At 40.0% G+C, this 14,203-nt stretch overlaps 1 protein-coding gene across 1 annotated transcript in view; it reads right to left on the bottom strand.

The window, feature by feature from the left end:
* The window catches only part of ASMT (acetylserotonin O-methyltransferase), a 457,737-nt gene extending 444,008 nt beyond the window's left edge, over positions 1 to 13,729 (bottom strand). The window contains exon 1 of the mRNA XM_069203172.1: positions 13,658 to 13,729. Coding sequence (XP_069059273.1) covers positions 13,658 to 13,729 — 72 coding nt within the window. The remainder of the gene's footprint in view (positions 1 to 13,657) is intronic.
* Positions 13,730 to 14,203: the final 474 nt, after the last annotated feature.

Raw genomic sequence — 14,203 nt, 5'->3', positions numbered from 1 at the left:
AGTTCAACTCTTAGTAGGAGTTAAAGGTTTTTCGACCTCGTTTAGAGCATAACAGGTAAATGCTCCATCAGTATTTTAAGGGATTAATTGTGTGACTGGAATTGCACAGCACATCAAAAGTAAGGCGATATGCGCTCAGCAGCAGGCATCCAACTGTAATACTGATATGGACTGATGTAGTCTAAATTATAGTGGAGTGTCTCGTGTCACAAAAGTCATCCAAATGTGATAGTTTATGTTTATATTATTCAAAGTATTACAGTTAAATGTAGAAGGTGCATTGACACAATTTAATTGTGCATTTGTTTGTATTGCAGAATTTGACATAGATGGTATTTGGATTAAATACATGTTAGAGGGGTAAAACTAATGTTACAATGTAATTTAGACTCTCTAGACTAACAGTCCATATCAAAACAACAATGAATTTCTAATGATTAATGAATTAAAAATGTGTGCAAAAATGAGAGAAATGCACTTCTCTGTTTTTACCTAGTGAGCTGTGTAAACGAAGCTTTTTCATTTAAAATGAAATGTATTACTCATAATAATGAAGTGTTATTAATGTTGAATTTATAAGTTTGCATCCTATTTGTGTTTTATTAAAACGTATTAATTACATGTATTGCTAAAATTCTCTTGTGTTTACATGAGGGAGGCCCGTTAAAGCTTGTATTTTATGATTGTGCAGGAAATGTTGATTTAATTCCATAACAGGAGTTTTCTTTCAGACTATTTTCCCACGAGAAGTCTAGAAGTTGCTAATAGACTCTATTGTTTAGACGTAGAGCAGTGCTTAATTTGTGCTTGTGGTTTCCGGTGCTTAGCACCAGCACTTTTTTCTCAGGGCCGGGGCTACATGAGATATCAGCTTGCTAAATTCACAGGGCCTCCCTGGTGAAGATTTATCGAACAGTAATCCATGATTGCCTCGGTTCAGTGTTGTAAAATATTTAAAAACTGGACACCGCATTCGGCCTGCTTTATGAGGCACACACACTCACTGCCAGAAACTGACTGGGTGGGGTCCCTGCTGTGTCAGCTTGACAGGTGGGTCCATCAATCACAGTAGTGTAAGCGCAGGCTACCATTGAACACTTGAAAAAGGGGATAGCCCCTCCCGTCCTTCTTTGGCATTTATTCGTCGTGTATTCTCCGAGTTGACACAATGCAGACCAGTGCCCTGGTTTTTGCCCGCGTCCCACCCAAGAGTACTGCACAGCTGCAGAGCTAGTCGTTCGACAGAATAAGAAATCAGAGAGTAGCACAGCAGCTGCAGGCCTGCCTTTAATTAAAAGGCATTAAGTAGTAAAAGTAAGTAATGATTTCATTTATTCTATTTTTGTAACATGCCTTTACATGCGCAAGTAGTGTGAACTTCAACTTAAGCAAGCATGTCTTGTTTAATGGTTGAGGTACATGCCCGGAAAAGTGCAACCTCTTATTTCTTGTTTTTTGTTAAAGTAGTGTAGGTCGTCATAGGGTTCGTTTGGGACTGCAAATGCCAGTCCAGACGACGTGCTGCATAATCCTGATTGCTGAGTGATAATAATGTGTCTGCTTGTTGTTAATAGAGCAGCTAGGTTTCCAGCTGCCTGCCCACTTTCATTTCTTGATCTGCACCACAACCTACGGACGCAGAGGCAGCCTGTGAACACTCACGACCGGGAACAACAACAAGCACCTAAACCCCCCACCGCCCCACCCACCCCCACAGTTGGCTTTCGAATAATCTTTTTAACTTTGTTTTCCTGATATTTGTAAACGTTTTAGCATTTGAAGAAATGCCATATGGTTGTTGCTTCTTGAGCGCACTTACAGTACTGTTTTACATCAGTACCCCTTCTCAGGCCTTTTCAAACCATTTAAAGCCACTCCCTTTTGCAGCTTTTTGCTTTCTCTAATTGTGACGCTTTTTCATTTTTCTCTTCCTCCGTCTTTTCCATGTGTGTCTTTTGCTCGCAGCAAATTCTTGTGGCATTAAGAATAAGTGCCGGCCCTCAAAAATAAGTGCCGGTGCTCAGCACCGGAAACATCAAGCACAAATTAACCACTGCTTCTCTGGTCAGTTCTTGTTTCCCTCTCGGGCTGTTCTGTGTTTCGCACTAGCTTTTAAAGAAGTGCTCATCAATTCATGGACACGTTGTGGGGGACATGAGATTTGCCGTCCTTCAGTTTGATAGGGCATGGCTTCTCATGGGACTCCACCCCTTTTAAGACAGGGTTTACATAAATTGCAAACCTTCAGTTTGGGAATCTCTGCCTGCAGTATGCCCTCCTCTGTGTCTACACACTTGTACTCTGCCCTTGTGGCATGGCTTATGAGTAGTACTGTTTTTGTGGAGCTTTGGTCTGTCAAAACCAGGGTTCGCGTATGTTGTGGTTTGTTTCTTATAATGCAAACCTAAAACTTTTATTTAATAAAGAGGTTATTCAATGTTTTACCTTCCAGCCTGCCTCTATATTGCACATTTGTTTATACAGGAAATAATATTAATACACTATTTTTTGCATATATTTATTAACATGCCTAAAGAAAGAATGTTCGGCCTATTGCCTTTGTCGATGCCCGTGGGGGTGATGACTGGATTGCAGTGGGAGTGGTGAACGGGATGACGGATCGAGGTGTCTGCTGCAGTGAGGAGGGAGGCCCCAAAGATAGTCGTGATGCGGGAGTAAGTGCATATGAGATACGTATGTAGAGGCTTTCACAACTTGACATATATAATAGGTCAACCAAATAGAAGACCACACAGCTGGACATTTCTGACTCAGGTATGTGCAGTTTGCAGACCTCAATTATATGCTCTGTAATGCTTAGGTCATCTGCACATCTGAAAAGTGTTATTTTCAGATACCACAGCATTATATACTGTGCATATACAAAGGGTCTGCTTTGTATACTGTAGGCATATCTGTGTCATTGCATTTTACATGAGCCTATGATATATGCACATTTTGGAGATTTGATATATGCATATAATCAGAGCCTTTAGATGTCCTTATTGGGTATAGTGCAGGACTAAATGATGTGCATAAATCAGATACAGGCAGTGCATATGCCAGAGAGGTGCATATTGTGCATATAGCAGAGTCCAATATATTCTGCATGTGATTCTTGAGAGACCCATCAGTGTTCCCATAAGGTTATGTAAAATCCTTTTCAATTTTGACAAATGGACTGGAACTTAGAACTGCCCAATGTTCAACATCTTCTGCAACTAGATCAGTTGGGAGCCTTTTTGTGCCAGGCCTGGTACATGTTTTATTGTTGGCATTCTGATGCACACCCTGCTTCTCTTATTAAAGCCCTGTGACAGCAATTGCCATAATGAAAAGAAAAAAATGGATTGAATGAAATATTCACACATGGAATGGAGAAACTTAAGGCTGAAAGAGGAAGAGAGCCTGTGTCTGTACGTGCGTGTGAATGAGAGACACAAGAGAAGGAATGTGCCTTACTTTCCATTTATGGGTCTGTATGAAAGTAACATTCCTTGTATTTTAAGTGTAGGTAAAATGTGTGGGTGTTAGGAAAATGTACCTGAGTGAGTGTATATGTTAAGAAGGTGTGCATCTTATTGTATATGTCTGTTTTATGTGCCCTCTCTGTTTGGCTCTACGGGTGTTAGAAATAGATTTCTGAGAGTGGAATAAATGTGTGTTTGTTTGGAAAGTGTGCCTTGCTGTGAATCTTTAAAGTGTGTTCTTAGACCCACTGAGTTGTGTGTTTAAAGTATGTTCTTCTGGTTGTGTTTAAGGAATGGTGTCTTGGGCTTAACTGTGTCAGGAACATATTTCTGCTTTGGTGTGTTACTTGTGTTGTGTCAGGAATATGTGTCTGATTGTGATTGTTAAGAGTAGTGACTGGGACCATGATGGCATGTGTGAGGCAACAGCAGGTCGCACAGTAAAATGAGGAATGTATAGGTGGGTTTTTAAAAACACTCTCTCAGATACGCTCTCTTGCTCAGAAAAGTCAATGTGCCTGATGCTTTTTAGGGAGGCTTTCTTTGGTTTCTGTGCCATTATTGGTTTTTGGGGTAGGCAGAAGGTGTACTGACAGTTTAATGAGTTTCATGGGTGTAACTGTTGCAGCAGGTTCAGTGGCACCTGGACCCAGGGTGAAGGGGCAACTAACTGATAGAGGCCCATTTGTTATTCTTGTCTTGGAGACCTTTGCAGCATTGTAAGCAACTGATCTTCTTAGCTGCCAAACTGGGGTTGTCACTACACAGTTGGCTGTCTTTATATATTTTGTCTGTATTTCTCGAGGAAAAGCGGTCTCAATACAGCCTGTTGTTTAACTCCTCATCTATTTTGTTTGTCTTGTGAGAAGTAGCGGTGTGAGTTGCCTCCTCCAGATTTCATACAATGCTCAATCCTCCAGGCACTTGCCCAAAGCCTTCAGCCATATTCCACAGATTTAGTCATAAGAGTAATCTAAATACTTCCTGTTCGCTTTGTTTACCTTCTTTTGCAAGAAATGCTTTGCTGGTTCTGGTTTATCAGTGGGCTAATATTTTCGCTCCAGAAATCTATGTTTGATCTCAAGGTCTTAAATTTAAATCTTGATGTGGCCACTGAGTCTTTCGTAATTCTGAGTTATCTGCACCTTCCTGAAGAAACAATGAAGGACATACAAAAAAGCAGGCTTGGCAGAGAAACGTTCTCTCCTTGAACAACAAATTAAAGTCTCACCTGCCCCCATACCATACACCAAATGGCAGTTGTCAGGAAGAACTAATCACCGCCCCTTTGCTAACGAGGCCAAGGACCTCATTGAATTTGTAAGGGAAACCCTTCACTTCATTGCCTTGGGCTCCACCCTCCAGTTACAAGAATGCAGGCAATTCATAATAACTGTCTGGTGGAAGCCATGTTCACCCCTGTCTTGTGCATGCTGAACCAAGGTCATCCAAAATGAATCCTACTTTGTTTTTGTAGTAATACTGAAAGCCAAAGCTTAAAGGTGAGCCAAACTTTAAAGACTTTGTGTGTCTTTCGAGTAAGCACTGTGGGGCAGGCGTATGAATTTGAAAAGGCTTGAATTTGGGTAGGCAAAGTAGGATCTATTTGGGTTGTACTTGTAATTAGAGTCATGGCAATAGTTGTGCATGTGCAGAAATGTGCTTCGTGCAAATAAATATTATGCTTGTTCAGAACTGTGCCTGTTAGATGAATTCACATTACACCTCACACACGTCTTGGGTGTTTTCTTTCACTTTGCTTCCCTAGAATTTCACACACTGGACAGAAGAAGATTTGAAGCTACTTCACAAAATGTAGGCCCAAAGATGATGAGTAGCCTGCTAGCAAGCTTGGTAGAAAAGGCTGTGTTCTTATAATGGATGAAGGAAACAAAGGAGATGATGAAGTGCAAGAGAAGGCACTAGAAGAGAGTGACACCACTACTAGCAGCAGAATTATCACCCCTACAGACAGTCCTCTTAGAGATGAACAGCATCATGCTGTGGAGAGTGATACAGAGACAGAGGAAACACCAAGCACCAGCTACCAGTTTACACAATGTCACTTACACCACATGCAGCCACAGTTTTTAGGAAAGGTGTTCTTCCGAAAGGTTGGAAACATGACCAAAAAATGTATTTGCAACGCAAATATCCATGGTAAATTGTTAAAGGCCCTAACCATGGCTGTTCTGTGTGTCGCCAAGTTCATGATCTTGGTGCTAAGAAATCCAGGGGAATGAAATTGTCCAAAGAATGGGCTGAGTCTATTGTGAAGGCATATGGCACCAATATAGAGCAACAGCAGAAATCATTGAGGAAAAATATTGCAGGACATGCACAAACCAAACCTCATGTTACAACTTAAAAAATCTTGGAAAACGCTAAAAAATATCCTTTATTGCAAGTAACTGCAAAAGCTCAATCTGCACAAATATCAACAACAGCCAGAGTATTCCGTGTAGCTGATAAGGAAGCACAGCGGAACAGGTCAGCATACGGTTTTGAAATAGAGATAGACTGCCACCAGTTAAACGGACTGGATATGGGGCGAATTTTGCACTCCAATGTGGCTCGCTCAAACATACAACAACACATATCCTCAGGAATGAAGAAGAAGATATTTGCCAAAATGATTGAGCTTTCCCCAAAAGTAAGGGCCTCATTACGACCCTGGCGGCTGGCAGTAACACCGCCAACAGGCTGGCGGTGTACCGTCAGTGGATTAAGACCGTGGCGCATAACCCAAGGCCATACCGCCGGCCCCTCCAACCGCCAGCCTGTCCATGGCGGTAAACACCGCCATGGAAAGGCTGGCGGTAAGGGGGACTCGGGGTACTCCTGGGGGCCCCTGCACTGCCCATGCACTTGACATCGGCAGTGCAGGGGCCCACAGGCACAGCCCCATTTCCAATTTCACTGGCCGAATTTTGGGCAGTAAAATGTGCGATGGGTGCTGCTGCACCCGCTGCACATCAATATTGCAGCCGGCTCTATTATGAGCCGGCTGCAATGTTGATGTCACTTTTCCGCTGGGCCAGAGGATGGAAACACTGTTTCCGATGGCTGCCCCCAGCGGAAAAGTCATAATACGGAGCCACCAATACCGCCAGCACTGGCGGTATAGTGGCTCCTGCGGCTTCGGTGGTCTTCTAGTAAGACCGCCAAAGTCGTAATGAGGGCCTAAGTGTTTTACTAGATGAAGCTCCTGCTTTAAATAGAAAAAGTTCTTTAATTGTGTTCATGCGAATGCAGCTACCTGGCATGGACTCCCAGCTAATATTTTTTGTTGACCTCGTTGAGCTGAGTGATTTGTCAGCTGATGTCATAGTAAGCAGTCTACTATCTGCACTAAAAAAAGATCCAGTTAACATAACTGAGGACTTTTTCTCCAAATGCCTGGTTTCAGTTGCCTGTGATGGGGCTTCAGTAATGTTTGGCCGCCACAGTGGTGTTGTAAAGAAGTTGCACGAAAAAATCTCTCCCAGTATTGTAGCCTGGCACTGCCCAGCACATCGCCTGGAACTTGCAGTTCATGATGTGATGAAAGATATTGGTGCTACAAATCATTTTAAAAACGTACTTGATAAGCTGTATTCTCTATTTTCCACATCTGTTAAAAACCGTTTTGAGCTAAAAGAATGTGCAGAAGCTCTTGACATTCAGCTCTGCAGAATAGGTAGAGTGTTAGATACTCATTGGGTTGCATCAAGCTTCAGAACAGTGGAGACTATTTGGAATGCTTATCCTGCTCTTTACAAGCTCTTTACTAATGCAGTTGATGATGGTTTTCGTGACAGTTCAACACAAAATATGTACACAGGCGGTTAGCATGTATCCAGTTTGTTGCTAATCTTGGCCTCATGTGTGATGCTCTTCAGGAGTTATCAGAGTGATCACTTGAGTTACAGAAATGTGACTCTACAATCATTGATGCTCATCGAGCTATTTGTCGACAAATAGCAGTGTTTGAGGCAATGGTAGACAGGCAAGGGAACCATTTCTCACAGTGTAAAAAGGTCATAGAACAAAATATATTCCAAGTTGTGGTGCTGCACAAAGGAAAGACCACTGACAAAATCATTGAACAGGGACAATTGTTTTGCAGCCTTGCAGAAAATTTAAGACATTGTTTGTTGTCTACAAGAGGTACTATTTCTACTGACAAAAAGGCTGATTATGATATACTGATGAATGAAGTGAAAGTTTTATACAAACATTACTGGCCTGATGAACTACCTGCTCTTTATGGTAAAAGTGATATAGATTCTCAGTGTAAAAGATTCAACATTGGCAGTTGACAAACCATACATGCTTACAAAGAGTATTAGGGATCTGGAGGCAAAGAAATTAATAGGCAGTTCAAGCAGCTTTTAATAGCCTTACAACTATTGCTATCAGTACTGCAGAATGTGAGCGGGGCTTTTCTCAAATGAATCTAATATGCACATACAAGAGCATCATTGCTGACTGAAACAACATATTCTTTCATGTTTTTAAATCTTGTTGGACCACCATTTAGGAGATTCAACCCCATCCCCTATGTTCAGTCATGGCTTGCAAAAGGACGAAGAGCAGCTCATGGCACTAGGAGTAAAGCACGAAAAAAGGAAGACTTGGAATGCACAAGCAACTTAGACAGTTTGTGGGCTTTTCTGGAAAAATAGCCAGCCCAATCCAACTGACAAAACACATGCCATTACAATGTTTCAAATAAGTTAAAAAGTTAGGCTTTACCATGTTTGGATATTTAATCATTGTTCTAGTATATACATGTTATTTATTTTGCATTTGTAACACTTTATTGACAGTGTCAATTTAATGGTTTGTAGTATTTATGTGTCTCCTTTGTTTGCTATATTTATTGTTCTTTTTATACATACTATTTATTTTGTAATTTTCTTTTTATTTCTTTTTAATTTTAGAACATATATTTATTGTGTATTTGTATGTATCTATATTTTATTTTTTATTATTTTGTCTTTGAATAGTTTGTATGGCACTGTGTTCATTTTGCACTAATATGTATGACTTGAGATATGGTCAGTTTCAAACTGCTCAGCCACTACCTCTGTTTTTTGGCCTAGGTTTTAGGACTTTTTTGGGGAGATGACATTATTCTGTGCTTTATGTTAAGATACAAATCTTCAATTAAAAGGTAATATTTTGAACATGTGCATCTTTTGTAATCGGTCCTGTCTGTGTGATACAGAACTAAATTTGGAAACACCAGTAAAGTTCCATGATTTTTACTATTCTGAATTGCTTATAAATGCACCTATATTGCTATCAGACTGAGTAATAGCAACAAGCCCAATTTGTAATCATCTTTTTTTATTGTTTTTCTAAAATTAATCACTTTAATGGAATACTCATCTATTTATGAACCAAAGCCCTTTGGCTACTGAAAGTGACAAGTGGCTTATTCAAGTGTATTACATGATTTTATTCAATGTATCTGTTTAGATTGTTTTCAGAACATTTTGGTTTATTTTGTCACATTGGATATTTAAAAACACCAAATTAGACTCTGTTAAAAATGACAACACAAAGCACCTTTGCACATACACCAGTATTGTCCTTTCCCCAAATTGGCACATAGAGCACTGGAATATTTCACATGCCCCTTTCAATTAATTAGTCATTTTAGCTAGGTTATTCCAGAGTTGTGCTTTAAATGCACTTTTGATTTCATATTTTTCAAAATGTTTACAGGGCTGGGGGACCTCTTATCAAAATCTTACTTGAGGAACGTTCCCTTGCTGAAATTCAGATCGGATATTACATCTGGCCTTCAGCAGTTCCAGTTGAGAATGGGGGTGTAGCCTACAAAGTAAGTGGGTGGGGCCAGTGGAGTAAGTGGATGGAGCCGGGGAATTAGGTGTGGCCTCCTACAAAAATAATTGAGCACCTGGACTTAATATCTTACAAATTAAGCACTGACATAGAGAGAATGTAGCGTAGTGCCCTTGAAAAGAGAACATTGTGGAACATGGATTGACACTGTATACAATTGTTTCAAACTGAGTGGAGTCACAGCGGATGGAAGATGTTCTCATGGAAAGCTTGGGAAAGAAAGGGTATGTTTCAACTTGGAATTGTGTGATAGATTATTATTGGGTGATGCCCCTTCAACTGGACATGGACTGATATCGTTGGTGAATCAGAATACATTACGAATTTTGATGTGTCAATGTTTACTTGGACTTTGGTTAGATGCGAACAGATGCTGCTCAGATCTACAGAGTTCCAGATGTTTTGCTGAAGAAGAGTCTCTGTATGCTGAGCCCCCTGGGGAGGTATCTTCCTCTCTACTTTTGTCCCTTGAGATGTCCCATTGAGACTTAGAAACCTTTATCTGTCCCCTTCACAATTATTTTGATCAAGCTTCTGATATTCTGATGCTTTCCCTTTTTACCTATCTTTTGCCCACCTTAGTAGTTTACAGTTTGGGAATTTTTTTTTCCTTTTTGTGTTTTTTGTATTTTGTCCTTGTGTGTTTCGCCCCACACAGTATTTCCCTGACTTGGGTAGTTGTAGGGTTTAACACCGCCCAGTCTAAACTATGACTCTGCTAAATTAAACAGACAGAAGATTGCTAACCCTGAGTAACGTTTAATATCTGCATCTCAGATATTTCTTTTAATAATATGTATTGTCATTCTTGAACACTCAGTTCTTTTAATGTTTGTTTGTCTGAACTTGTTTCATCGCCTTGGGCAACCCTTGGTGATTATGTATCTTTATAATTTGGTATTGCAAATAGTCTACATGATTTTGACATTGTGTTTGTAATGAATCCCTTAACTTTATTTTCAACTGCAGTTTTCCTTCCATGGCCACATTGTCATGATGTATATATTAATTGGGTTTTATTTGAAATTGTGCTAGTGGTTCTACCACACTAATTACTGGGTCTAAAGATTCATCAACCTCAAAGAACATTGGTTCCTGTGAAGAATGAAAATGCTACAACAGTTCTGGTAGCAGAATGATGGTTTGTCCCATAAGGGAAAGAACCATTCTGTCTTGTGTTAGGGAGATAGGACTGACCTTATGCGATTGCCAAGTCCAAAAGTAAAATGTGTTCACCCTGATTTCTGTCCCATGGTTTGTTCTGAAGATTGATGAAGTTTCAGAGTTGTGCCTACAAGTGACGGAAGTGTGAGGATTAATAGGCCCTGATTTATACTTTTTGACGCGAACCTGCGTTAGCCCAGGTTTGCGCCAAAAAGTATACCGCCGGTCATAGAGTCATTTTATACATGGGAACGCCTACCTTGCATCTCATTAAGGCAAGGTAGGTCTCCACTTCCAAAAATGACTTTAACTCCATAAATTTGGCGCTAGGCGGGTCTAGCACCAAAGTATAAATATGGAGTTAGTTTTGCACAAAATTAGAGTAAAAACAAATGAGGCTAATTCAGTGCAAACAGAGTATAAATATGCCCCTTAGCATAAAAAAATGGCACTAATCTGGTTAAAATCATTTATTTTGACTCTAACCTGCCTAACGCCATTTTTTTTTACGCTAGCCTACCCTTTGCACCGGCTTGCACCATTCCATAAATATGGTGCCCCACTGGTGCTATTTTGGGGCAAACAGAGTATTAATATGCCCCTTGTGTGCAGACAGGTTGTTGATTTTTGCTCACAATATTTTGCATCAGGTGTCTGTGAGCGACTGTGTGAGAGGCAATTATGAACTGACTGCATTGCTGAAAGAGGTGAGTGTGATGTCATATTGTGGTCGGTCGGTGTGAAGCTGTGCTGATATTGATGGACAGTGCTGTGTTGCTATTGGTTGAGAACAGCGAAAGCAAAAAATCCTGGGATTGATGTTGCTTCCTGAATCGATTGAAAAGTTGTGATTAATTGAATTTGACCAAAAATGAAGTTCTTTAAATCATTTAAAAGTGGGTTAGAAGGAGATGTATTTATTCTAGTAAGAGATGGTATAGGAACGTCACCAGAAGGAACTCCATATTATATTGTATCATCTACTAAAGGTTTCCATGCATGTACTTGGCTTGCACAATGGTCTAAAATCACTGAGAAAGAAGGTGTTTCGGCTTTTCCCCAATATGGAACACTTAATTTGAGAATTTTAGACATTTTGAGACAAAAAAATTATGAAATGAAACCGTGTCCGAGACCCATTCAATTTGAAGCCCTTAGTATTTGTGAACTTGTTGCCCGTAAAGGAATGTCAGCTAAATGCTAGAATCGAACGCCGAAAGCAATTAAGAAACCTTTCAGAAGCTAGATGAGATGCAGTTTAAAAAATGTAGAGAGCTGCTATATTAGATGTAGTCAGAATGGGTCCAGCTATTACAGAGGAAGGTGATGCGAGTACAAAGCCAAAGACCAAAAAGAAATCAGAAAAAGCAGGATAAACAGCAGAAGCTGGAAATAAAAAGGCAGTTATTGTGAAAGTAATTCAGATCATGAGTTTATTAATCAGTTATGGATGAAACGTCCACCACCGTATCACTCAGTTGAGGTAGAAACGAGAAGTGAAGCAGTACAAAATATAGTCCTGAATGTGCCAACTGCTCCAGTTGCACAGAGCCCAAATCAGATTGTTCCTGGTACACCTATAATTAAGTGACACAAGTGCCCATGGTTTATCCACCAGTTCCAACTGTTAACATGGTTCAGCCTATGCCAAGTCCAGTTGTAAATCAAGTTGTTCCAGGTCCCAATGTGAGTCAAACAGTGCAGTCACTTTATGTGAATCCGCCCGTTTAAAAATGTGCTCTACATCAGCCAATGCCAATGTTTAGTTCAGTTCAGTCAATGTCAAATGTCACCCCGAGTCAAACAGCACAAAGGTCCAGCACTGTCTTAACAGGACAGAGAGCAAGAATGACAGTCCCTCAAAATTAGACAAATATTATGGGTCCCAACAGCTTCCATTCAACTATCCATGACGCCTCAGCTAAAGTAGATAACTTCCTGATATCACTAAAATTAAACATTCAGGTGGATTTACTAAATCATACATGACTGAAAATACTTGGTTGCGTTGACTCTATAATTAAGTGCACATTCCAAATGACATGAAGATTTAAATCAGATGCACAAAGTGCTCCTCATGTCTTTTATCTCAGGAAGGGAAAAGGATGACATTGATGGAAGGAGAAAACTTCCAAATGAGGATATATTTTTAAAATGTATGCTAGAATCGTTTGCATGACACTGGATGAGATTACTCTGCAGCTTTTAGAGAGAGACTGTAAAAAAAGACATTAGGAAGCACCTTTTAGAGTGTCTTTCATATTTTTAACTTGACAACCGTGCAGACAGTGTTTTGCAATGTATGTCGCATCCTCAAGCCGTGCAATAGGAATTTTCCTTAATCAGTTAAAATATTACGATCCACACGTCATTTCCAAGATCTACGTGCTTCTTCTCCATTTCTATTCCCAGACTAAGGGTGGATTTTTCTGTAGATGTTATAGAGTGTCGTGTATTAAATATGTATTCGATATTCAGCATGTTGCAACTGTCAGCATTATACCGGATACATGCAAGACAAATGTTTTTTTTTTTTAAGAACCGATGACCCTGCCTCCTTCTGAATGTCCTCTACAAACGTAGTTACCCTTTTCGCAATCATTAAGGAAATTCTGATCACTAACATCAGCCTTGATCTGCACATCACGAGTAAGAATCTTGAATATCCCAGCCTTCCTCTTTGTGGAAATTGATTATCATTAAATTGAATAATAATTACTCTAGTAATTTACAGAGTAAAGAAATGGAAGGCACGAGGTGCTACATGAAAAACGCTATCTAATAAAAATAAGTTATTTTTAGGAGTTAAGGCCCCAAAAATGTTTTGTCTCCTTGCTTCTAAGACGGCAGGTGGCTGTCCTTTCCTATTCTCGTGTCACCATACCCACCTGAAGGGGATGGAGGATGCGGGGGTTGTAGAAATATGCCCAAATATGATAAATTCATTACGCGAGCTATTTACTGATCGATCACATGTAAATCAGTCTTTATTTTTCTTCCTGCCTCTCTTAACTCAATCTGAAATGTTTCCCCTCTCTTCATAATGTTCAACTGCTGACCAGAAATGTTGTGGCCCATTTTATGGTTCTTATCAACATTTCTACTTCCTGACAGATAAAATATGTAGCTATTTTAGATGTATGTCTGCACAATCTGGGGTTTCCTACCTTGGAGACAAGAAATCCATCTGTGTATGCAAGCAGGCGCTTGGGATATTGCAGGTCTTCCGAAGAGCTCATGGTGTCGTCTTAGATATCCGTCTGACCTCTTTTATGCAGCGAGTAAGCTGCTTTACTTCTCATTGTCAGTGAGAAGCTTAAGTAGCATTGTTATGCAGCGGCTTGTGCTAAACCCTTTCTATTTATTCTAACTAATAAATAAAACAGTTTTGTATTAAACACCGCACTGGTAGAATTGAACTTTCATACATACTATTTTATGGTAGCGTCATTTACGTAGCACTTTGTACCCTTGATGAGTTTCCAAAACGGATTTTCAGGCTGCAAAGTGAGAATGCCTGGAAAGAAGTGTGTGTTGCTGTTATGTACTATTTACTTATTCTGAATCTATGTCGTATTTTAGTGCCAATGTTGTGGCTTTATTGTGGTGTTGCACTACGCCTTGCCATACATTGAAATCAAAATGAGTGACAGACAGTAGACACAGGCAGTAGGTAGTAGTGTGTGGATGGCTATAAAGTGTGTTACTATTGG

This window comes from Pleurodeles waltl, chromosome 8 (assembly GCF_031143425.1).
Source record: "Pleurodeles waltl isolate 20211129_DDA chromosome 8, aPleWal1.hap1.20221129, whole genome shotgun sequence".
In the NCBI taxonomy this organism is placed as follows: Eukaryota; Metazoa; Chordata; class Amphibia; order Caudata; family Salamandridae; genus Pleurodeles; species Pleurodeles waltl.
The sequence above is the reverse complement of the archived record's forward strand: the minus strand, read 5'-3'. Positions and strand labels throughout refer to the sequence as shown.